The sequence below is a fragment of the Oncorhynchus kisutch genome, linkage group LG10 (assembly GCF_002021735.2).
Source record: "Oncorhynchus kisutch isolate 150728-3 linkage group LG10, Okis_V2, whole genome shotgun sequence".
Taxonomy (NCBI): Eukaryota; Metazoa; Chordata; class Actinopteri; order Salmoniformes; family Salmonidae; genus Oncorhynchus; species Oncorhynchus kisutch.
Window position 1 is genome coordinate 4,304,672 of NC_034183.2, and position 22,412 is coordinate 4,327,083.

Genomic DNA, 22,412 nt, shown 5'->3' on the forward strand with positions numbered 1-22,412 from the left:
TGAGTCGATCGGAGGTGTACCTGAGAATGTATTTCAAGGCCTACCTTCAAACTCAGTGCCTCTTTGCTTGACATCATGGGAAAATCAGCAAAGACCCCGGAAAAAAATTGTAGACCTCCACAAGTCTAGTTCATCCTGGGGAGCAATTTCTAAATGCCTGAAGGTACCACGTTCATCTGTACAAACAATAGTACGCAAGTATAAACACCGTGGGACCACGCAGCCGTCATACCGCTCAGGAAGGAGAGGCATTCTGTCTCCTAGAGATGAACGTACTTTGGTGCGAAAAGTGCAAATCAATCCCAGAACAACAGCAAAGGACCTTGTGAAGATGCTGGAGGAAACAGGTACAAAAGTATCAATATCCACAGTAAAACGAGTCCTATATCGACATAACCTGAAAGGCCACTCAGCAAGGAAGAAGCCACTGCTCCAGAACCACCATAAAAAAGCCTGACTACGGTTTGCAACTGCACATGGGGACAAAGATCGTACTTTTTTGAGAAATGTCCTCTGGTCTGTTTGGCCATAATGACCATCGTTAGGTTTGGAGGAAAAAGGGGGACACCTGCAAGCTGAAGAACACCATCCCAACCGTGAAGCACGGGGGTGGCAGCATCATGTTGTGGGGTGCTTTGCTGCAGGAGGGACTGTTGCACTTCACAAATTAGATGGCATCATGAGGGGGAAAAAATTGGTGGATAAATTTAAGCAAAATCTCAAGACATCAGTCAGGAAGTTAAAGCTTGGTCGCAAATGGGTCTTCCAAAAGGACATTGACTTCCAAAGTTGTGGCAAAATGGCTTAAGGACAACAAAGTCAAGGTATTGGAGTGTCCTTTCTTCCATTGTGCCTCGGGGCAACAGGGCAACTTTGAGGAAGATATGGTGTATCGGAAACAGGGCAACTTTGAGGAAGATGTGGTGTATCGGAAACAGGGCAACTTTGAGGAAGATGTGGTGTATCGGAAACAGGGCAACTTTGAGGAAGATGTGGTGTATCGGAAACAGGGCAACTTTGAGGAAGATGTGGTGTATCGGAAACAGGGCAACTTTGAGGAAGATGTGGTGTATCGGAAACAGGGCAACTTTGAGGAAGATGTGGTGTATCGGAAACAGGGCAACTTTGAGGAAGATGTGGTGTATCGGAAACAGGGCAACTTTGAGGAAGATGTGGTGTATCGGAAACAGGGCAACTTTGAGGAAGATGTGGTGTATACGCCGGCGTACTTCTGTCACGCTATGGATCACAGCTATTAACTAGCTAGCTAGCTTATGGCCGCTGCATAATATTAGGCCCACCAAGCTAGCGCTAGTTAGCAAGCTAGCTTGTCAACACAGGAAAATTAGCCTAACAAGTCTGTGTATTATCGTATTTGGCCAACGGTCTCCTCTGAAGAGAAAGACATCGCTGCTCGATAGAGTCTCGTGTCCGTTCTGTCAGAGTTTGGAAACCTTTTTTGTCGATCAACTTTCAACTCAAGGTGCTAACCTGTCCGGGATCCTCTGACCCTCCCCCTATAACGCCTCGATCAGACCGATGCTGCATGATAAATCCTGCAGTCAAACTGTTTTTCACGATGTAATCCAACATGTTTAATGGATAGGGGTTCAACAACAGTTCAACATTCTGCTGTTATTTCTGCTTCTATGGTCAGTTTTTTGATAAATGACTCTCTACATTAAATGCATATTTGAATCTGTAATAAAGTATTTTTTCAAATGTGTTTAGCTCTAAATACAACTTGTTCCCTGATTGTGTTTAGGTTACAGTTCGAACAATCACACAATAACAGAGTTCACAGTTGTCCAAGGATAGAATAATGTATTTGTCCCTAGTAAGTATGATAAACTCTATGAAATACATATAGAAATAGATAATAGGGTTTGAAATGATCAGTTGGAATAATTGGCATTGATCTGATCAAAACGGTCGCATTTCTTCCGTTAAAGTGACTAAGTCATCCTAGTAGTGTGTGTGTGTGTGGGAGGGGGTCAGTGATCCAGTTTAGTCCGGACAGCGACAGCAGCAGTCTTCTCTTCTTCCTCGGTCACCTGGGCTTTATTCTGGACTGTCATTCCCAAAACCTCTTCTATGTCTCTAATCAGATCCTGCAGGTACAAAGGAACAGGGGTCAATTTCAATTCCAGTCGGTTCAGAAAGTAACGCTGTCTATAACTGTACCGCTCACAACTCAGGGGTCAATTTCAATTCCAGTCGGTTCAGAAAGTAACGCTGTCTATAACTGTACCGCTCACAACTCAGGGGTCAATTTCAATTCCAGTCGGTTCAGAAAGTAACGCTGTCTATAACTGTACCGCTCACAACTCAGGGGTCAATTTCAATTCCAGTCGGTTCAGAAAGTAACGCTGTCTATAACTGTACCGCTCACAACTCAGGGGTCAATTCCAATTCCAGTCGGTTCAGAAAGTAACGCTGTCTATAACTGTACCGCTCACAACTCAGGGGTCAATTTTAATTCCAGTCGGTTCAGAAAGTAACGCTGTCTATAACTGTACCGCTCACAACTCAGGGGTCAATTTCAATTCCAGTCGGTTCAGAAAGTAACGCTGTCAATAACTGTACCGCTCACAACTCAGGGGTCAATTTCAATTCCAGTCGGTTCAGAAAGTAACGCTGTCTATAACTGTACCGCTCACAACTCAGGGGTCAATTTCAATTCCAGTCGGTTCAGAAAGTAACGCTGTCTATAACTGTACCGCTCACAACTCAGGGGTCAATTTCAATTCCAGTCGGTTCAGAAAGTAACGCTGTCTATAACTGTACCGCTCACAACTCAGGGTTCAATTTCAATTCCAGTCGGTTCAGAAAGTAACGTTGTCTATAACTGTACCGCTCACAACTCAGGGGTCAATTTCAATTCCAGTCGGTTCAGAAAGTAACGCTGTCTATAACTGTACCGCTCACAACTCAGGGGTCAATTTCAATTCCAGTCAGTTCAGAAAGTAACGCTGTCTATAACTGTACCGCTCACAACTCAGGGGTCAATTTCAATTCCAGTCGGTTCAGAAAGTAACGCTGTCTATAACTGTACTGCTCACAACTCAGGGGTCAATTTCAATTCCAGTCGGTTCAGAAAGTAACGCTGTCTATAACTGTACCGCTCACAACTCAGGGGTCAATTTCAATTCCAGTCGGTTCAGAAAGTAACGCTGTCTATAACTGTACCGCTCACAACTCAGGGGTCAATTTCAATTCCAGTCGGTTCAGAAAGTAAAGAAAATTCCAATTCCACATGTTCCTTATTGAAAAGCATTGAATAACTTCTGCAGTGCACTTCCTGAACCACTAATAAATTGTTCATCAAGTCACAATACGGCGCTAATATCACACGTCGGCTGTAAACTGAGGTTGTTACAGCTCATTTAACAGTGTACCTTAAAGTTAGTCTCTCCCTGCATGTTGGGAGCTGATATCTCCTGATGGATGACGGACAGGTTACGAGCGAAGGTCATCAGGGCTCCCTGGAGGTCGTCACCGACGGTTCTGTTAACGACACAATGGACAAAACCCACTTCACTAACGATCGCCAGCGTGGACAATCACACCAATCACCGCGTTCGGCTTATCGTTTTCAAGTTGTATTAGTCATATGTATGTTGGGATACACATGGTAGACACTGTGTTTTCAAGTTGTATTAGTCGTATGTATGTTGGGATACACATGGTAGACACTGTGTTTTCAAGTTGATTAGTCGTATGTATGTTGGGATACACATGGTAGACGCTGTGTTTTCAAGTTGATTAGTCGTATGTATGTTGGGATACACATGGTAGACGCTGTCTTTTCAAGTTGTATTAGTCGTATGTATGTTGGGATACACATGGTAGACGCTGTGTTTTCAAGTTGTATTAGTCGTATGTATGTTGGGATCCACATGGTAGACGCTGTCCAACGAAATGCTTAGCGGCAGATTCCTTCTGGACAATACAACAACAATAAGAACTAATATAAGAAAAGATTCCCAACGTAAAGTAAACGTCTCAGCAGAATCGAATAAACATTTTTTATCAGCAGCATAATACAGGAAGACACAATTTATGTACATTTTGGTTTTGGGGAAGGAGGGATTGGGAGGGGGGGTAAGTATTATTGACTGTATGTTTTGTTTATTCCATGTGTAACTCTGTTGTTGTTGTTTGTGTCACGCTGCTGTGCTTCATCTTGGCCAGGTCGCAGTTGTAAATGAGAACTTGTTCTCAACTAGCCTACCTGGCTAAATAAAGGTGTTCTCAACTAGCCTACCTGGTTAAATAAAGGTGTTCTCAACTAGCCTACCTGGTTAAATAAAGGTGTTCTCAACTAGCCTACCTGGTTAAATAAAGGTGTTCTCAACTGGCCTACCTGGTTAAATAAAGGTGTTCTCAACTAGCCTACCTGGTTAAATAAAGGTGTTCTCAACTAGCCTACCTGGTTAAATAAAGGTGTTCTCAACTGGCCTACCTGGCTAAATAAAGGTGTTCTCAACTAGCCTACCTGGTTAAATAAAGGTGTTCTCAACTGGCCTACCTGGCTAAATAAAGGTGTTCTCAACTAGCCTACCTGGTTAAATAAAGGTGTTCTCAACTGGCCTACCTGGTTAAATAAAGGTGTTCTCAACTGGCCTACCTGGTTAAATAAAGGTGTTCTCAACTGGCCTACCTGGTTAAATAAAGGTGTTCTCAACTGGCCTACCTGGCTAAATAAAGGTGTTCTCAACTGGCCTACCTGGTTAAATAAAGGTGTTCTCAACTGGCCTACCTGGTTAAATAAAGGTGTTCTCAACTGGCCTACCTGGTTAAATAAAGGTGTTCTCAACTGGCCTACCTGGTTAAATAAAGGTGTTCTCAACTAGCCTACCTGGTTAAATAAAGGTGAAATTAAAATAATTAAAAGAAAAAAAGAAAAGTGTATAAACTGAGCAATATTTAGCAATTATAATAAGAGTCTGGTAACAGCATTTTTGTGTGTGTGTGTGTGTGTGTGTGTGTGTGTGTGTGTGTAAGTTGAGTTCAGGTGGTCAGTCCTGTTCAAGTGTTCAGCAGTCTGATGCGACCCGTCAGGCTCTCGATGGTGCAGCTGTAGAACCTATTGAGAATCTGGGACCCATGCCAAATATTTTCAGTCTCCTGAGGGGGATGAGGCATTGTCGTGCCCTCTTCACAACCGTGTTGGGTGTGTTTGGACCATGATAGTTTGTTGTTGATGTGGACACCAAGGAACTTGAAACTCTCGACCTGCTCCACTACAGCCCCGTTGATGTGAATGGGGGCGTGCTCGGCCCTCCGTTTCCTGTAGTCCACAATCATTTCCTTTGTCTTCCTGACGTTGAGGGATAGGTTGTTGTCCTGGCACCACACTGCCAGGTCTCTGACCTCCTCCCTATAGGCTGTCTCATCGTTGAGGGATAGGTTGTTGTTCTGGCACCATACTGCCAGGTCTCTGACCTCCTCCCTGTAGGCTGTCTCATCGTTGTCGGTGACACTGTTGTGTCATCAGCAGACTTAATGATGGTGTTGGAGTCATGCCTGGCCGTGCAGTCATGGGTGAACAGGGAGTACAGGAGGGGACTGAGCCCCCACCCCTGAGGGGCCCCAGTGTTGAGGATCAGCATGGCAAATGTGTTGTTGTTTACCCTTACAACCTGGAGGGGCGTCCTGTCAGGAAGTCCAGCATCCATTTGCAGAGGGAGGTGTTCAGTCCCAGGTTCCTTAGCTTAGTGATATGATTGGAGGGCACTATGGTGTTGAACACTGAGCTGTAGTCAATGAACAGCATTCTCACATAGGTATTCCTTTTGTCCAGGTGGGTGAGGGCTAGGCTTGGGCGGTATGCAGAATGTCATACCTTCAAACCGACCTTGTGCCATCCTTGGGAAACGGTAATACCGGCACTGAACACAAGGGGCTCTATTTTAAAACCCCACTGAGCCTCTGTAATTCGATTGTTAGCAATGCTAACAAGCACATGTATAATCTCATAGCGAATGTTAGCTAAATGCTAACAAGTACATGTATAATCTCATAGCGAATGCTAGCTAAATGCTAACAAGCTCTTGCAGGACAGTTATAAAAGTAACTCACAGTTTTCTGCACACACAAAACAAATGATAGCCAAGAGGGTATTCTCTGCTGTTATCAAGAGGAGCTTGATTTTGCAAGAAGCTAACCACTTAGCTAGAAAGATAACTAGCTACTGAGTTAGCTAAACTAGCTACTGAGTTAGCTAAACTAGCTACTGAGTTAGCTAACCAAATGTACAACTGCATATAGCACATGTTAGAGCATTAAATAATAAGATACTGTATCTAGCTGGCAAACATTTAGTTGTGAATTCCATACTGTTGCTATATTCCAAAAGTGTTCTTTGGCTGTACCTGTAGGAGAACCGTTTTTTATTTATTTAATTTATTTATTTATTTTTTCAATATCCGAAAAATACAATATACTTGCAGTGAAGCCGCTCAACAACGACACCACACCAGTCATCCAACAACTACATCACACCAGTCATCCAACAACTACATCACACCAGTCATCCAACAACTACATCACACCAGTCATCCAACAACTACCCGAACCCCCCAATGCACCAACAACCAAGAGAATGAACCCCACCCCCAAGAACCCCCCAATGCACCAAAAACCAAGAGAATGAACCCCACCCCCAAGAACCCCCCAATGTACCAACAACCAAGAGAATGAACCCCACCCCCAAGAACCCCCCAATGCACCAACAACCAAGAGAATGAACCCCACCCCCAAGAACCCCCCAATGCACCAACAACCAAGAGAATGAACCCCACCCCCAAGAACCCCCCAATGTACCAACAACCAAGAGAATGAACCCCACCCCCAACAACCCCCCAATGCACCAACAACCAAGAGAATGAACCCCACCCCCAAGAACCCCCCAATGCACCAACAACCAAGAGAATGAACCCCACCCCCAAGAACCCCCCAATGCACCAACAACCAAGAGAATGAACCCCACCCCCAACAACCCCCCAATGCACCAACAACCAAGAGAATGAACCCCACCCCCAACAACCCCCCAATGCACCAACAACCAAGAGAATGAACCCCACCCCCAACAACCCCCCAATGCACCAACAACCAAGGGAATGAACCCCACCCCCAACAACCACCCAATGCACCAACAACCAAGAGAATGAACCCCACCCCCAACAACCCCCCAATGCACCAACATCCAAGAGAATGAACCCCACCCCCAAGAACCCCCCAATGTACCAACAACCAAGAGAATGAACCCCACCCCCAACAACCACCCAATGCACCAACAACCAAGAGAATGAACCCCACCCCCAACAACACCCCAATGTACCAACAACCAAGAGAATGAACCCCACCCCCAACAACACCCCAATGTACCAACAACCAAGAGAATGAACCCCACCCCCAACAACCACCCAATGCACCAACAACCAAGAGAATCGAACTAAAGAGAAAAAAGGAAAAAGACAGAAGAAAACAGCAAACAACAATAAAATGTTAACACAAAGGACAACAAGGACAACTGAAATCATAACAGCAATGCCAACTGTTTATGTGTGTGTGCATGTCTGGCACTATTACATGTATATGTGTGTTCTTGTATGTGTTTATTTGAATGAGAGTGTGTGTATATGTGTGTCCAAACACCTGCACGACGGCATCAGCCTCAGGCAAACCGGCATTAGTTGTAAAAACACTTTCCCTCAGAGTCATTCAAATCTACTTTTTATTATGTTTAATTTTGTTTTAATTTATTTACTTTCATCTTTGACCATCATTCTCTCTCTCACACAGCAACTCCACTCCCACTTGTCTCCAATTCCACATACCAGCCCTCAGCTTCCCTCAGCCCATCCCAACTATCTCTGCTGGCCACCCTCAGCCCATCCCATCTAGCTCTGCTAGCCACCCTCAGCCCATCCCATCTATCTCTGCTGGACACCCTCAGCCCATCCCATCTATCTCTGCTGGACACCCTCAGCCCATCCCATCTATCTCTGCTGGCCACCCTCAGCCCATCCCATCTAGCTCTGCTAGCCACCCTCAGCCCATCCCATCTATCTCTGCTGGACACCCTCAGCCCATCCCATCTATCTCTGCTGGCCACCCTCAGCCCATCCCAACTATCTCTGCTGGCCACCCTCAGCCCATCCCTAACTCCTAACAGTACTATTTCTAGGGTCAATTTTAGATCAATGTTCTGCATTTGCAGCCATTCTTGAACCTGAGACCAGAAACAGGCTACCTGAGGGTAATACCAAAATAAATGGTCTATTGATTCTGTATCCTCACAACAAAATCTGCAGAGCTTTGATGACTTTATCCCCCAAATATTCAACATTTTGTTGGTGGCAAGAATTCTATATAATAATTTTAGCTGAAAAGCACGAAGTCTTGAATCTTGTGTTGCTTTATATATCAACTCATACACCCTGTACCATGGAATCGGTACATCAAACATCGCTTCCCAACTATTTTGCAATCTGTATGGCACAGGAGAACCGTTTTTTTGGTTCCAGGTAGAACCCTTCTTGGTTCCAGGTAGAACCCTTTTTTTGTTCCAGGTAGAACAATTGTGGGTTCGATGTAAAAACCCTCTGTGGAAAGGATTCTACAAGGAACCCAAAATGATTCTACTTGGGACCTGGAACCAAGTTAAAAAAAATAAAAAATAAAAAGGGGTTCTCCTACGGGGACAGCCGAAAAAACCCTTTAAGGTTCTAGAACGTGTTTTTGTAAGAGTGTAGATCGCCTGGCAACACAACAGTGAGTGACTCAGAAGGCTACGGTCTCTCGTCGTCGTGTGCTTGTAAACAGGCTTGTGACTGGGAACTGGGAACGGTAAGATGATGAAAGATCTGCTTTATCTCCTAAAGAATTGCACACGTTGACTGCAGGTATTTAATTTAAAAAGTAGCTGAAAAAAAAAATCTGCTAAAATGTAAACGTCAAAGAAATAGTTTCAACGGTATTTTGAAAAACCGCCCCTCGTGGCTACATGTGTATGTGCGTGCGTCGGCGTGGGGGGGGGGGGGGGGGGAGTATCCGCGGGACGGTTGTGGTGGGCCGGTTTGGGTTCAAGTCCACTCCAGGGATGTTTTTTTAGACCATCCCTGCCTACAGTCATCAGCTACTGTCGGGTCGTCAGCGGTGCGTGTGTGTGTGTGTGTCGTAGCTAAATGAGCTACTTCAGCTGAGTTGATCCCCAGTCGTTGGGGAGAGATGTGGTGTACAGACAAAGAGTTCAACAGCAGTAGCATGTAAGCCACAGGATTGGTGTGATTAGATTACAGTATCTTCAATAACCCATTCCATACAAACTGCTGACGATTTGCCATTTACTAAACCAATAGGGACATGCTAATCCTTTGAAGGAATGCGGTGTGTCTTCAGCACTCTCCTGTTCAGTTAAAACTCTCTGTTCTCTCTCATTCATTTTAACACAACAGGTTAAAGTGAACCCAAAAGGCCTTTTGTGTGTTCTGTGTGTGTTTAGTGTGTGTTTAGTGTGTGTTTAGTGTGTGTTTAGTGTGTGTTTAGTGTGTTCATATGAAAGATACTCACACCATCCCCAGACTGTATCGCTCACAGCTGTCATGGAGAACAAAGACCGTGCCTTGTTTTTCCTACAACACAGACGATAATACACAGTGTATATTTAAACAAACGTGCTTCTACACCTGCATTGCTTGCTGTTTGGGGTTTTAGGCTGGGTTTCTGTACAGCACTTTGAGATATCAGCTGATGTACGAAGGGCTTTATAAATACATGTGATTTGACATGTTCATTTTTCTAACCTATCATTAAAACGTTAACTACAATTTTGTTTTTTACTTTAAAAAAAAAATTGTTCACAGGTGCCGTTGTAAAAAAAACAACAACAACACTATATTGTTACCTGTCAGTGACAGGGTAGGACAGAGACGAGGCCGTACCTTGATGTCGAAGCCGATGCCTTGAGCCTTGCACATCTGGAAGAAGACACTATAGTGCACCATGGACAGGTTGGTGTGGAGCAGCCGGCTCCCCAGGACAGCATAGCGACTGGCCACCGCTGGGAGCTGGAGAGAGAACAATTACCACGACTAGTGCTAATGTACCATTATCACTATTATTAACAAAGAAATGAAGATGAAGCCACAGAGACAGAAGATGTAAAGAGATAGCACCATTTAAAGCCACAGAGACAGAAGATGTAAAGAGATAGCACCATTTAAAGCCACAGAGACAGAAGATGTAAAGAGATAGCACCATTTAAAGCCACAGAGACAGAAGATGTAAAGAGATAGCACCATTTAAAGCCACAGAGACAGAAGATGTAAAGAGATAGCACCATTTAAAGCCACAGAGACAGAAGATGTAAAGAGATAGCACCATTTAAAGCCACAGAGACAGAAGATGTAAAGAGATAGCACCATTTAAAGCCACAGAGACAGAAGATGTAAAGAGATAGCACCATTTAAAGCCACAGAGACAGAAGATGTAAAGAGATAGCACCATTTAAAAGGGAAATGACCTGCATTGAAAAAGGTTTAAAAGAGCGTGAAAGAAAATAAGTCAGAGACCGAATGTGGTAGAGGTAAACAGGAAGTATATAGCCTGGTGATTGTGGAAGAGGTAAACAGGAAGTATATAGCCTGGTGATTGTGGAAGAGGTAAACAGGAAGTATATAGCCTGGTGATTGTGGAAGAGGTAAACAGGAAGTATATAGCCTGGTGATTGTGGAAGAGGTAAACAGGGAGTATATAGCCTGGTGATTGTGGAAGAGGTAAACAGGGAGTATATAGCCTGGTGATTGTGGAAGAGGTAAACAGGGAGTATATAGCCTGGTGATTGTGGAAGAGGTAAACAGGGAGTATATAGCCTGGTGATTGTGGAAGAGGTAAACAGGGAGTATATAGCCTGGTGATTGTGGAAGAGGTAAACAGGGAGTATATAGCCTGGTGATTGTGGAAGAGGTAAACAGGGAGTATATAGCCTGGTGATTGTGGAAGAGGTAAACAGGAAGTATATAGCCTGGTGATTGTGGAAGAGGTAAACAGGAAGTATATAGCCTGGTGATTGTGGAAGAGGTAAACAGGAAGTATATAGCCTGGTGATGGTGGAAGAGGTAAACAGGAAGTATATAGCCTGGTGATTGTGGAAGAGGTAAACAGGAAGTATATAGCCTGGTGATGGTGGAAGAGGTAAACAGGAAGTATATAGCCTGGTGATTGTGGAAGAGGTAAACAGGAAGTATATAGCCTGGTGATGGTGGAAGAGGTAAACAGGAAGTATATAGCCTGGTGATGGTGGAAGAGGTAAACAGGAAGTATATAGCCTGGTGATTGTGGAAGAGGTAAACAGGAAGTATATAGCCTGATGATTGTGGAAGAGGTAAACAGGAAGTATATAGCCTGGTGATTGTGGAAGAGGTAAACAGGAAGTATATAGCCTGGTGATTGTGGAAGAGGTAAACAGGAAGTATATAGCCTGGTGATTGTGGAAGAGGTAAACAGGAAGTATATAGCCTGGTGATTGTGGAAGAGGTAAACAGGAAGTATATAGCCTGGTGATGGTGGAAGAGGTAAACAGGAAGTATATAGCCTGGTGATTGTGGAAGAGGTAAACAGGAAGTATATAGCCTGGTGATGGTGGAAGAGGTAAACAGGAAGTATATAACCTGGTGATTGTGGAAGAGGTAAACAGGAAGTATATAGCCTGGTGATGGTGGAAGAGGTAAACAGGAAGTATATAGCCTGGTGGGCAGATGCTGTATTATTGCATTATAACTCCTATTTGGTTTTAAAGGTCCACTTCGGCCACGAAAAACGGTCCAACTCCGACCCCCTTTCGAAATGTTAAAACAGAAATGGGGGTGGTTCGTCGATGTGTCATTCTGGTCATGCGCGCAGAGACCAACGTAGCTAGTTTGTTAGCTAAATTAGCCACTGTAGCTGGCCAGTAACTCCTCCAGTATGTGTTGTGACGTAGCTAGTTTGTTAGCTAAACTAGCCACTGTAGCTGGCCAGTAACTCCTCCAGTATGTGTTGTGACGTAGCTAGTTTGTGCGCTAAGCTAGCCACTGTAGCTGGCCAGTAATTCCTCCAGTATGTGTTGTGACGTAGCTAGTTTGTTAGCTAAGCTAGCCAATGTAGCTAGTCTGTAACTCCTCCAGTATGTATTGATGTGACGTAGCTAGTTTGTTAGCTAAGCTAGCCACTGTAGCTGGCCAGTAACTCCTCCAGTATGTATTGATGTGACGTAGCTAGCTAGTTAGCTAAGCTAGCAACTGTAGCTAGTCTGTAACTCCTCCAGTGTGTGTTGATGTGACCCTATTGGCCTGGGGGTGTGGCATAATGTTGACCCTATTGGCCGGGGGGGTGGCATAATGTTGACCCTATTGGCCAGGGTGTGTGGCATAATGTTGACCCTATTGGCCAGGGGGTGTGTGGCATAATGTTGACCCTATTGGCCAGGGGGTGTGTGGCATTATGTTGACCCTATTGGCCGGGGGGTGCGGCATAATGTTGACCCTATTGGCTAGGGGGTGTGCGGCATATCACCTCATTATTATTGGGAATAATGTTGACCCTATTGGCCAGGGTGTGTGTGGCATAATGTTGACCCTATTGGCCAGGGTGTGTGTGGCATAATGTTGACCCTATTGGCATAATGTTGACCCTATTGGCTGGGGGGGGGGGGGGCATAATGTTGACCCTATTGGCCAGGGTGTGTGGGGCATAATGTTGACCCTATTGGTCAGGGGAGTGTGGGGCATAATGTTGACCCTATTGGCCAGGGGGTGTGGGGAATAATGTTGACCCTATTGGCCAGGGGGTGTGGGGCATAATGTTGACCCTATTGGCCAGGGGGTGTGGGGCATAATGTTGACCCTATTGGCCAGGGGGGTGTGGGGCATAATGTTGACCCTATTGGTCAGGGGGTGTGGGGCATAATGTTGACCCTATTGGCCGGGGGGTGCGGCATAATGTTGACCCTATTGGCCAGGGGGTGTGGCATAATGTTGACCCTATTGGCCAGGGGGGTGTGGGGCATAATGTTGACCCTATTGGCCAGGGGGGTGTGGGGCATAATGTTGACACTATTGGCATAATGTTGACCCTATTGGCTGGCTGGTTAGCTAAGCTAGCCAATGTAGCTAGTCTGTAACTCCTCCAGTATGTATTGATGTGACGTAGCTAGTTTGTTAGCTAAGCTAGCCACTGTAGCTGGCCAGTAACTCCTCCAGTATGTATTGATGTGACGTAGCTAGCTTGTTAGCTAAGCTAGCAACTGTAGCTAGTCTGTAACTCCTCCAGTGTGTGTTGATGTGAACCTATTGGCCGGGGGGTGTGGCATAATGTTGACCCTATTGGCCGGGGGGGTGGCATAATGTTGACCCTATTGGCATAATGTTGACCCTATTGGCCAGGGGGTGTGGCATAATGTTGACCCTATTGGCCAGGGTGTGTGTGGCATAATGTTGACCCTATTGGCCAGGGGGTGTGGCATAATGTTGACCCTATTGGCCGGGGGTGGGGCATAATGTTGACCCTATTGGCCAGGGTGTGTGGCATAATGTTGACCCTATTGGCCGGGGGGGTGGCATAATGTTGACCCTATTGGCCAGGGGGTGGCATAATGTTGACCCTATTGGCCAGGGGGTGGCATAATGTTGACCCTATTGGCCAGGGGGTGGCATAATGTTGACCCTATTGGCCGGGGGGTGCGGCATAATGTTGACCTTATTGGCTAGGGGGTGTGTGGCATATCACCTCATTATTATTGGGAATAATGTTGACCCTATTGGCCAGGGTGTGTGTGGCATAATGTTGACCCTATTGGCCAGGGTGTGTGTGGCATAATGTTGACCCTATTGGCCAGGGTGTGTGTGGCATAATGTTGACCCTATTGGCCAGGGTGTGTGTGGCATAATGTTGACCCTATCGGCATAATGTTGACCCTATTGGCCAGGGTGTGTGGGGCATAATGTTGACCCTATTGGCCAGGGTGTGTGGGGCATAATGTTGACCCTATTGGCCAGGGGGGTGTGGGGGCATAATGTTAACCCTATTGGTCAGGGGGGTGTGGGGCATAATGTTGACCCTATTGGCCAGGGGGTGTGGGGAATAATGTTGACCCTATTGGCCAGGGGGTGTGGGGCATAATGTTGACCCTATTGGCCAGGGGGGTGTGGGGCATAATGTTGACCCTATTGGTCAGGGGGTGTGGGGCATAATGTTGGCCCTACTGGCCGGGGGGTGCGGCATAATGTTGACCCTATTGGCCGGGGGGTGCGGCATAATGTTGACCCTATTGGCCAGGGGGTGTGGCATAATGTTGACCCTATTGGCCAGGGGGGTGTGGGGCATAATGATGACCCTATTGGCCAGGGGGGTGTGGGGCATAATGTTGACCCTATTGGCATAATGTTGACCCTATTGGCCGGGGGGTGCGGCATAATGTTGACCCTATTGGCCAGGGGGTGTGGCATAATGTTGACCCTATTGGCCAAGGGGTGTGGCATAATGTTGACCCTATTGGCCGGGGGTGGGGCATAATGTTGACCCTATTGGCCAGGGTGTGTGGCATAATGTTGACCCTATTGGCCAGGGGGTGTGGGGCATAATGTTGACCCTATTGGCCAGGGGGGTGTGGGGCATAATGTTGACCCTATTGGCATAATGTTGACCGTATTGGCCAGGGGGGGTGGCATAATGTTGACCCTATTGGCATAATGTTGACCCTATTGGCCAGGGGGTGTGGCATAATGTTGACCCTATTGGCCAGGGTGTGTGTGGCATAATGTTGACCCTATTGGCCGGGGGTGGGGCATAATGTTGACCCTATTGGCCAGGGTGTGTGGCATAATGTTGACCCTATTGGCCAGGGGGTGTGTGGCATAATGTTGACCCTATTGGCCAGGGGGTGGCATAATGTTGACCCTATTGGCCGGGGGGTGCGGCATAATGTTGACCCTATTGGCTAGGGGGTGTGTGGCATATCACCTCATTATTATTGGGAATAATGTTGACCCTATTGGCCAGGGTGTGTGTGGCATAATGTTGACCCTATTGGCCAGGGTGTGTGTGGCATAATGTTGACCCTATTGGCCAGGGTGTGTGTGGCATAATGTTGACCCTATCGGCATAATGTTGACCCTATTGGCTGGGGGGGGGGTGGGGCATAATGTTGACCCTATTGGCCAGGGTGTGTGGGGCATAATGTTGACCCTATTGGCCAGGGGGGTGTGGGGCATAATGTTAACCCTATTGGTCAGGGGGGTGTGGGGCATAATGTTGACCCTATTGGCCAGGGGGTGTGGGGAATAATGTTGACCCTATTGGCCAGGGGGTGTGGGGCATAATGTTGACCCTATTGGCCAGGGGGGTGTGGGGCATAATGTTGACCCTATTGGTCAGGGGGTGTGGGGCATAATGTTGGCCCTACTGGCCGGGGGGTGCGGCATAATGTTGACCCTATTGGCCGGGGGGTGCGGCATAATGTTGACCCTATTGGCCAGGGGGTGTGGCATAATGTTGACCCTATTGGCCAGGGGGGTGTGGGGCATAATGTTGACCCTATTGGCCAGGGGGGTGTGGGGCATAATGTTGACCCTATTGGCATAATGTTGACCCTATTGGCTGGGGGGGGTGCGGCATAATGTTGACCCTATTGGCCAGGGGTGTGTGTGGCATATCACCTCATTATTATGGGGCATAATGTTGAATTCCATTCTGGGTTAGAGTTTAATTGTCATGGAGCATTGTGGTGCCAGTGTGCATGTTAAGTTCCTACACATGTCCTTAGGGTCGTACAGTGTTGAGGTCGGGGAGTATACTGTGTGATTTGTAATAACGGTGTTTGGGGAGTATGTGTGATTAGCGACCGTGATGAGCGCTGGGCAGCAGGGGGCACACGTGGGTTAACTGTTGGGCCTTCCATAATTAATTAATGTGTTTGAAAAGACACGCCAGGTCACTGACACATGATGCCAGATACAAGATACAGTTGATAACATCATGACTCCAATAGTCTTAAATTTACGTTTGGGATAGAAAACATAATTTGAATAGTGAGGCAATTGTATAGAAATAAAATGACTAGAAAGGCCAAAGCCTCTAAGACCACGGCAATATGTCTGAATTTATCATTCTAGTTCTATGGTTCTATATTTGTATGGGCAAACACACAATAGTACAATACTTATATCCAGAAACATAATTACGTAGAAGTCAGAGACTGCAGGACTAAAATTACGCAGAAGAGAGGCAGCAGGACTAAAAGCCCCCTGTCTGCTTCAGAGACCCAGCTTCAGGACTAAACACCCCGGGGGAGCTTCAGAGACCCAGCTTCAGGACTAAACACCCCGGGGGAGCTTCAGAGACCCAGCTTCAGGACTAAAAGCCCCCTGTCTGCTTCAGAGACCCAGCTTCAGGACTAAAACCCCCTGTCTGCTTCAGAGACCCAGCTTCAGGACTAAAAGCCCCCTGTCTGCTTCAGAGACCCAGCTTCAGGACTAAAACCCCCTGTCTGCTTCAGAGACCCAGCTTCAGGACTAAAACCCCCTGTCTGCTTCAGAGACCCAGCTTCAGGACTAAAACCCCCTGTCTGCTTCAGAGACCCAGCTTCAGGACTAAAACCCCCTGTCTGCTTCAGAGACCCAGCTTCAGGACTAAAACCCTATGTCTGCTTCAGAGACCCAGCTTCAGGACTAAAACCCCCTGTCTGCTTCAGAGACCCAGCTTCAGGACTAAAACCCCCTGTCTGCTTCAGAGACCCAGCTTCAGGACTAAAACCCCCTGTCTGCTTCAGAGACCCAGCTTCAGGACTAAAACCCCATGTCTGCTTCAGAGACCCAGCTTCAGGACTAAAACCCCCTGTCTGCTTCAGAGACCCAGCTTCAGGACTAAAACCCCCTGTCTGCTTCAGAGACCCAGCTTCAGGACTAAAACCCCCTGTCTGCTTCAGAGACCCAGCTTCAGGACTAAAACCCCCTGTCTGCTTCAGAGACCCAACTTCAGGACTAAAACCCCCTGTCTGCTTCAGAGACCCAGCTTCAGGACTAAAACCCCCTGTCTGCTTCAAAGACCCAGCTTCAGGACTAAAACCCCCTGTCTGCTTCAGAGACCCAGCTTCAGGACTAAAACCCCATGTCTGCTTCAGAGACCCAGCTTCAGGACTAAAACCCCCTGTCTGCTTCAGAGACCCAGCTTCAGGACTAAAACCCCCTGTCTGCTTCAGAGACCCAGCTTCAGGACTAAAACCCCCTGTCTGCTTCAGAGACCCAGCTTCAGGACTAAAACCCCATGTCTGCTTCAGAGACCCAGCTTCAGGACTAAAATCCCCTGTCTGCTTCAGAGACCCAGCTTCAGGACTAAAACCCCCTGTCTGCTTCAGAGACCCAGCTTCAGGACTAAAACCCCCTGTCTGCTTCAGAGACCCAGCTTCAGGACTAAAACCCCCTGTCTGCTTCAGAGACCCAGCTTCAGGACTAAAACCCCCTGTCTGCTTCAGAGACCCAGCTTCAGGACTAAAACCCCCTGTCTGCTTCAGAGACCCAGCAGCAGGACTAAAACCCCATGTCTGCTTCAGAGACCCAGCATCAGGACTAAAACCCCCTGTCTGCTTCAGAGACCCAGCAGCAGGACTAAAACCCCTGTCTGCTTCAGAGACCCAGCTTCTGCCCATAACTCATTGTGATGGCCGTGTGCTTCCATTTGTCAGAGCCAGTCTCCTCACACAACAATAAAAGTATGTCTGCCCAGCAGGGATTTAATTGTGTTTGTAATATCCAGTGGTCTCTAATGATAGGCCAGTTCTAAAGACATTATCACGCAGCAGAGAGCAGGGTCGGAGACATATTGTTGTGGTACTGGTGCATCGAGAGATCACACACACACACACGCACACGCACACACACACACACAAACACACAAACACACAAACACACGCACACACGCACACACACACACACACACACACTCACACACACACACACACACACACACACACACACACACACACACACACACACACACACACACACACACACACACACACACACACCTGAATGTAAATGGATGTTTGATGAAATAAGACCAGTGGCAGACTAACAAGCGTAGACTCCTGTGTGTCTCTCCTAATAAAAGGAGTGTATTGTTTAGAAGCCTGGCTGGCTGATGTACGTCAAGCTGATCTAATGCGGCGCTCTGTTCAGGCACGCACAAACACACACACACACACCACAGCTTGCATAATGAACACTATATCTATGCATTATTAATGGCTTCATTATCCAGGCTCATCAGTCAAAATGATAATGGATTAATTTAGCAGCTAAGCACCAGTTGGGTTCAGGCCAGAGCAGGGAGGACGTAATTACAGTATTTAGTTGTATTTAAATAAATAAACACGGATCAATGTGGGTGGATCTTATTGTGACACACTGAGACAATATTCAATGATAGATTTCAGCAATAAGGCCTGAGGGGTGTGATGGTGGTGGAGGAGGTGGAGGAAGAGGAGGAGGAGGTGGAGGATGTAGAGGATGTAGAGGAGGACCTGGAGGTAGTGGAGGAAGAGGAGGAGGAGCTGGAGGATGTGGAGGAGGAGGAGAAGGATGTGGAGGAGGTGGAGGTAGTGGAGGAAGAGGAGGAGGAGCTGGAGGATGTGGAGGAGGTGGAGGTAGTGGAGGAAGAGGAGGAGGATGTGGAGGTGGTGGAGGATGTGGAGGATGTGGAGGTAGTGGAGGTAGTGGAGGAAGAGGAGGAGGATGTGGAGGTGGTGGAGGATGTGGAGGATGTGGAGGTAGTGGAGGAAGAGGAGCAGGATGTGGTGGTGGTGGAGGATGTGGAGGATGTGGAGGATGTGGAGGTGGTGGAGGAGGATGTGGAGGAGGAGGATGTGGAGGTGGTGGAGGAGGATGTGGAGGTGGTGGAGGAGGATGTGGAGGAGGAGGATGTGGAGGTGGTGGAGGAGGATGTGGAGGTGGTGGAGGAGGTAGTGGAGGATGTGGAGGTGCTAGAGGAGGTGGAGGATGTGAAGGATGTAGAGGAGGTAGAGGATGTGGAGGTGGTGGAGGATGTGGAGCTGGTGGAGGATGTGGTGGTGGTGGAGGATGTGGAGGTGGTGGAGGAGGTTGTGGAGGAGGATGTGGAGGTGGTGGAGGAGGATGTGGAGGTGGTGGAGGATGTATAGGTGGTGGAGGAGGTGGAGGATGTATAGGTGGTAGAGGAGGATGTGGAGGTGGTGGAGGAGGATGTGAAGGTGGTGGAGGAGGAGGATGTGGAGGTGGTGGAGAATGATGTAGAGGTGGAGGGTGGTGGAGGATGTGGAGGATGTGGAGGTGGTGGAGGATGTGGAGGTGGTGGTGGAGGAGGTGGATGTGGAGGATGTATAGGTGGTGGAGGAGTATGTGGAGGTGGTGGAGAATGATGTAGAGGTGGTGGAGGATGTGGAGGTAGTGGAGGATGTGGAGGTAGTGGAGGATGTGGAGGTAGTGGAGGATGTGGAGGTGGTGGAGGAGGATGTGGAGGTGGTGGAGGATGTGGGGGAGGATGTGGAGGAGGAGGTGGAGGTGGTGGAGGAGGAGGTGGTGGTGGTGGAGGATGTGAAGGTGGTGGAGGAGTGTGGAGGTGGTGGAGGAGGAGGTGGTGGAGGAGGAGGTGGTGGAGGAGGTGGTGGAAGTGGATGATGTGGAGGTGGTGGAGGAGGTGGTGGAAGAGGATGTGGAGGTGGTGGAAGAGGATGTGGAGGTGGTGGAGGAGGAGGTGGTGGAGGATGTGGAGTTGGAGGGAGGTGGTGGTGGAGGATGTGGAGGTGGTGGAGGAGGATGTGGAGATGGTGGTGGTGGAGGATGTGGAGGTGGTGGAGGAGGTGGTGGAGCTGGAGGATGTGGAGGTGGTGAAGGAGGATGTGGAGGTGGTGGAGGATGTGGAGGTGGTGGGAGGATGTGGAGTTGGAGGAGGTGGTGGAGGAGGATGTGGAGGTGGTGGAGGAGGATGTGGAGGAGGATGTGGAGGTGGTGGAGAAGGATGTGGAGGTGGTGGAGGATGTGGAGGTGATGGAGGAGGTGGAGGAGGAGGTGGAGATGATGGTGGTGAGAAGCAGGTTGTTGGTGGTGGGGGTGGTGAGAAGCAGGTTGTTGGTGGTTCTGGGGGTGGTGAGAAGCAGGTTGTTGGTGGTGGAGGTGGTGAGAAGCAGGTTGTTGGTGGTAGGAGGGTGGGGGGTGGGGGGTCAGAAGCAGGTTGTTGGTGGTGGAGGTGGTGAGAAGCAGGCTGTTGGTGGTGGAGGTGGTGAGAAGCAGGTTGTTGGTGGTGGAGGTGGTGAGAAGCAGGTTGTTGGTGGTAGGAGGGTGGGGAGTGGGGGTCAGAAACAGGTTGGTGGGGGTCATAGGGACATTCTACAGGAAGAAACAGGATTCTAAAACATATTGTAAAATCTGTTTGAAGAGAACAGAGATGAGAAACTAAAGGAACGCCTACAGCAGTTTCTTTGGATCCTTTCTGGCGCAGGAAGGGCTTGGTGAGGGGGACCTCCAGACGACTGGTCCGACAGTCCAGGCTTCCCCCTGTCATCATGAGCATCAGCTGGGTCATGGCCAACTGGTTACTATAGCTCAGGTCCAGGTCCACTGCCCACACCTAAAGAGAACAATAGCTGTTGTCACACCCACATCACATCACCACTTAGATACTAAGTCAATGAACTGACATGGAAAGAACTAAAATGACTTTTTCTTATCCTATCATCTTTTAATAGTGGCAATGTTTAGTTTCCATCAGGACTGATGGTGTGTTTCCATCAGGACTGATGGTGTGTTTCTATCAGGACTGATGGTGTGTTTCTATCTGATGGTGTGTTTCTATCAGGACTGATGGTGTGTTTCCATCAGGACTGATGGTGTGTTTCTATCAGGACTGATGGTGTGTTTCTATCAGCACTGATGGTGTGTTTCTATCAGGACTGATGGTGTTCTTCCATCAGGACTGATGGTGTGTTTCTATCAGGACTGATGGTGTGTTTATATCAGGACTGATGGTGTGTTTCTATCAGGACTGATGGTGTTCTTCCATCAGGACTGATGGTGTGTTTCTATCAGGACTGATGGTGTGTTTCCATCAGGACTGATGGTGTGTTTCTATCTGATGGTGTGTTTCTATCTGATGGTGTGTTTCTATCTGATGGTGTGTTTCAGGACTGATGGTGTGTTTCAGGACTGATGGTATGTTTCTATCAGGACTGATGGTGTGTTTCTATCTGATGGTGTGTTTCTATCAGGACTGATGGTGTGTTTCCATCAGGACTGATTGGTGTGTTTCTATCAGGACTGATGGTGTGTTTCAGGACTGATGGTGTGTTTCTATCAGGACTGATGGTGTGTTTCCATCAGGACTGATGGTGTCTTTCTATCAGGACTGATGGTGTGTTTCAGGACTGATGGTGTGTTTCCATCAGGACTGATGGTGTGTTTCCATCAGGACTGATGGTGTGTTTCTATCAGGACTGATGGTGTGTCTCCATCAGGACTGATGGTGTGTTTCCATCAGGACTGATGGTGTGTTTCCATCAGGACTGATGGTGTGTTTCTATCAGGACTGATGGTGTGTTTCCATCAGGACTGATGGTAGGTTTCTATCAGGACTGATGGTGTGTTTCCATCAGGACTGATGGTGTGTTTCCATCAGGACTGATGGTAGGTTCTATCAGGACTGATGGTGTGTTTCCATCAGGACTGATGGTGTGTTTCCATCAGGACTGATGGTAGGTTTCTATCAGGACTGATGGTGTGTTTCCATCAGGACTGATGGTGTGTTTCTATCAGGACTGATGGTGTGTTTCCATCAGGACTGATGGTGTGTTTCTATCAGGACTGTGGGTGTGTTTCTATCAGGACTGATGGTGTGTTTAGATAGATATAGATATATAGATAGAGATATTATTATATAGATATATATATATATAGATAGAGATATTATTATATATATATATAGATAGAGATATATATTATTATATAGATATATAGATATAGATAGATATAGATATTATTATATAGATAGATATATAGATATAGATATTATTATATAGATAGATATATAGATATAGATATTATTATATAGATAGATATATATATATAGATATTATTATATAGATAGATATATAGATATAGATATTATTATATAGATAGAGATAGATATTATTATATATATATATAGATAGAGATAGATATTATTATATAGATATATAGATAGATATATATTATTATATAGATATATAGATATAGATAGAGATAGATATTATTATATAGATAGATATATAGATATAGATATTATTATATAGATAGATATATAGATATAGATATTATTATATAGATAGATATATAGATATAGATATTATTATATAGATAGATATA

At 46.8% G+C, this 22,412-nt stretch overlaps 1 protein-coding gene across 1 annotated transcript; it reads right to left on the reverse strand.

The window, feature by feature from the left end:
* Positions 1 to 1,807: 1,807 nt before the first annotated feature.
* Positions 1,808 to 20,711, reverse strand: LOC109884923 (IQ motif-containing protein H). Its single transcript, XM_031832910.1, has 5 exons — positions 20,485 to 20,711; positions 9,951 to 10,076; positions 9,580 to 9,641; positions 3,399 to 3,507; positions 1,808 to 2,111 (listed from the first exon to the last, which is right to left on the reverse strand). The coding sequence occupies exons 1-5, from the start codon at positions 20,596 to 20,598 to the stop codon at positions 1,995 to 1,997; spliced, it is 528 nt and encodes a 175-aa protein (XP_031688770.1). The 5' UTR covers positions 20,599 to 20,711; the 3' UTR covers positions 1,808 to 1,994.
* Positions 20,712 to 22,412: the final 1,701 nt, after the last annotated feature.

What these genes read in the sequence shown, in the direction of transcription:
- LOC109884923 (XM_031832910.1), bottom strand. Translation starts at nt 20,598, where the DNA reads ATGACCCAGCTGATGCTCATGATGACAGGGGGAAGCCTGGACTGTCGG. An exon ending in CGATACAGTCTGGGGATGGT is followed by an intron (nt 3,508 to 9,579) that starts GTGAGTATCTTT and finishes TGTCGTTAACAG; the next exon opens with AACCGTCGGTGACGACCTCC. An exon ending in AGGGAGAGACTAACTTTAAG is followed by an intron (nt 2,112 to 3,398) that starts GTACACTGTTAA and finishes TTGTACCTGCAG; the next exon opens with GATCTGATTAGAGACATAGA.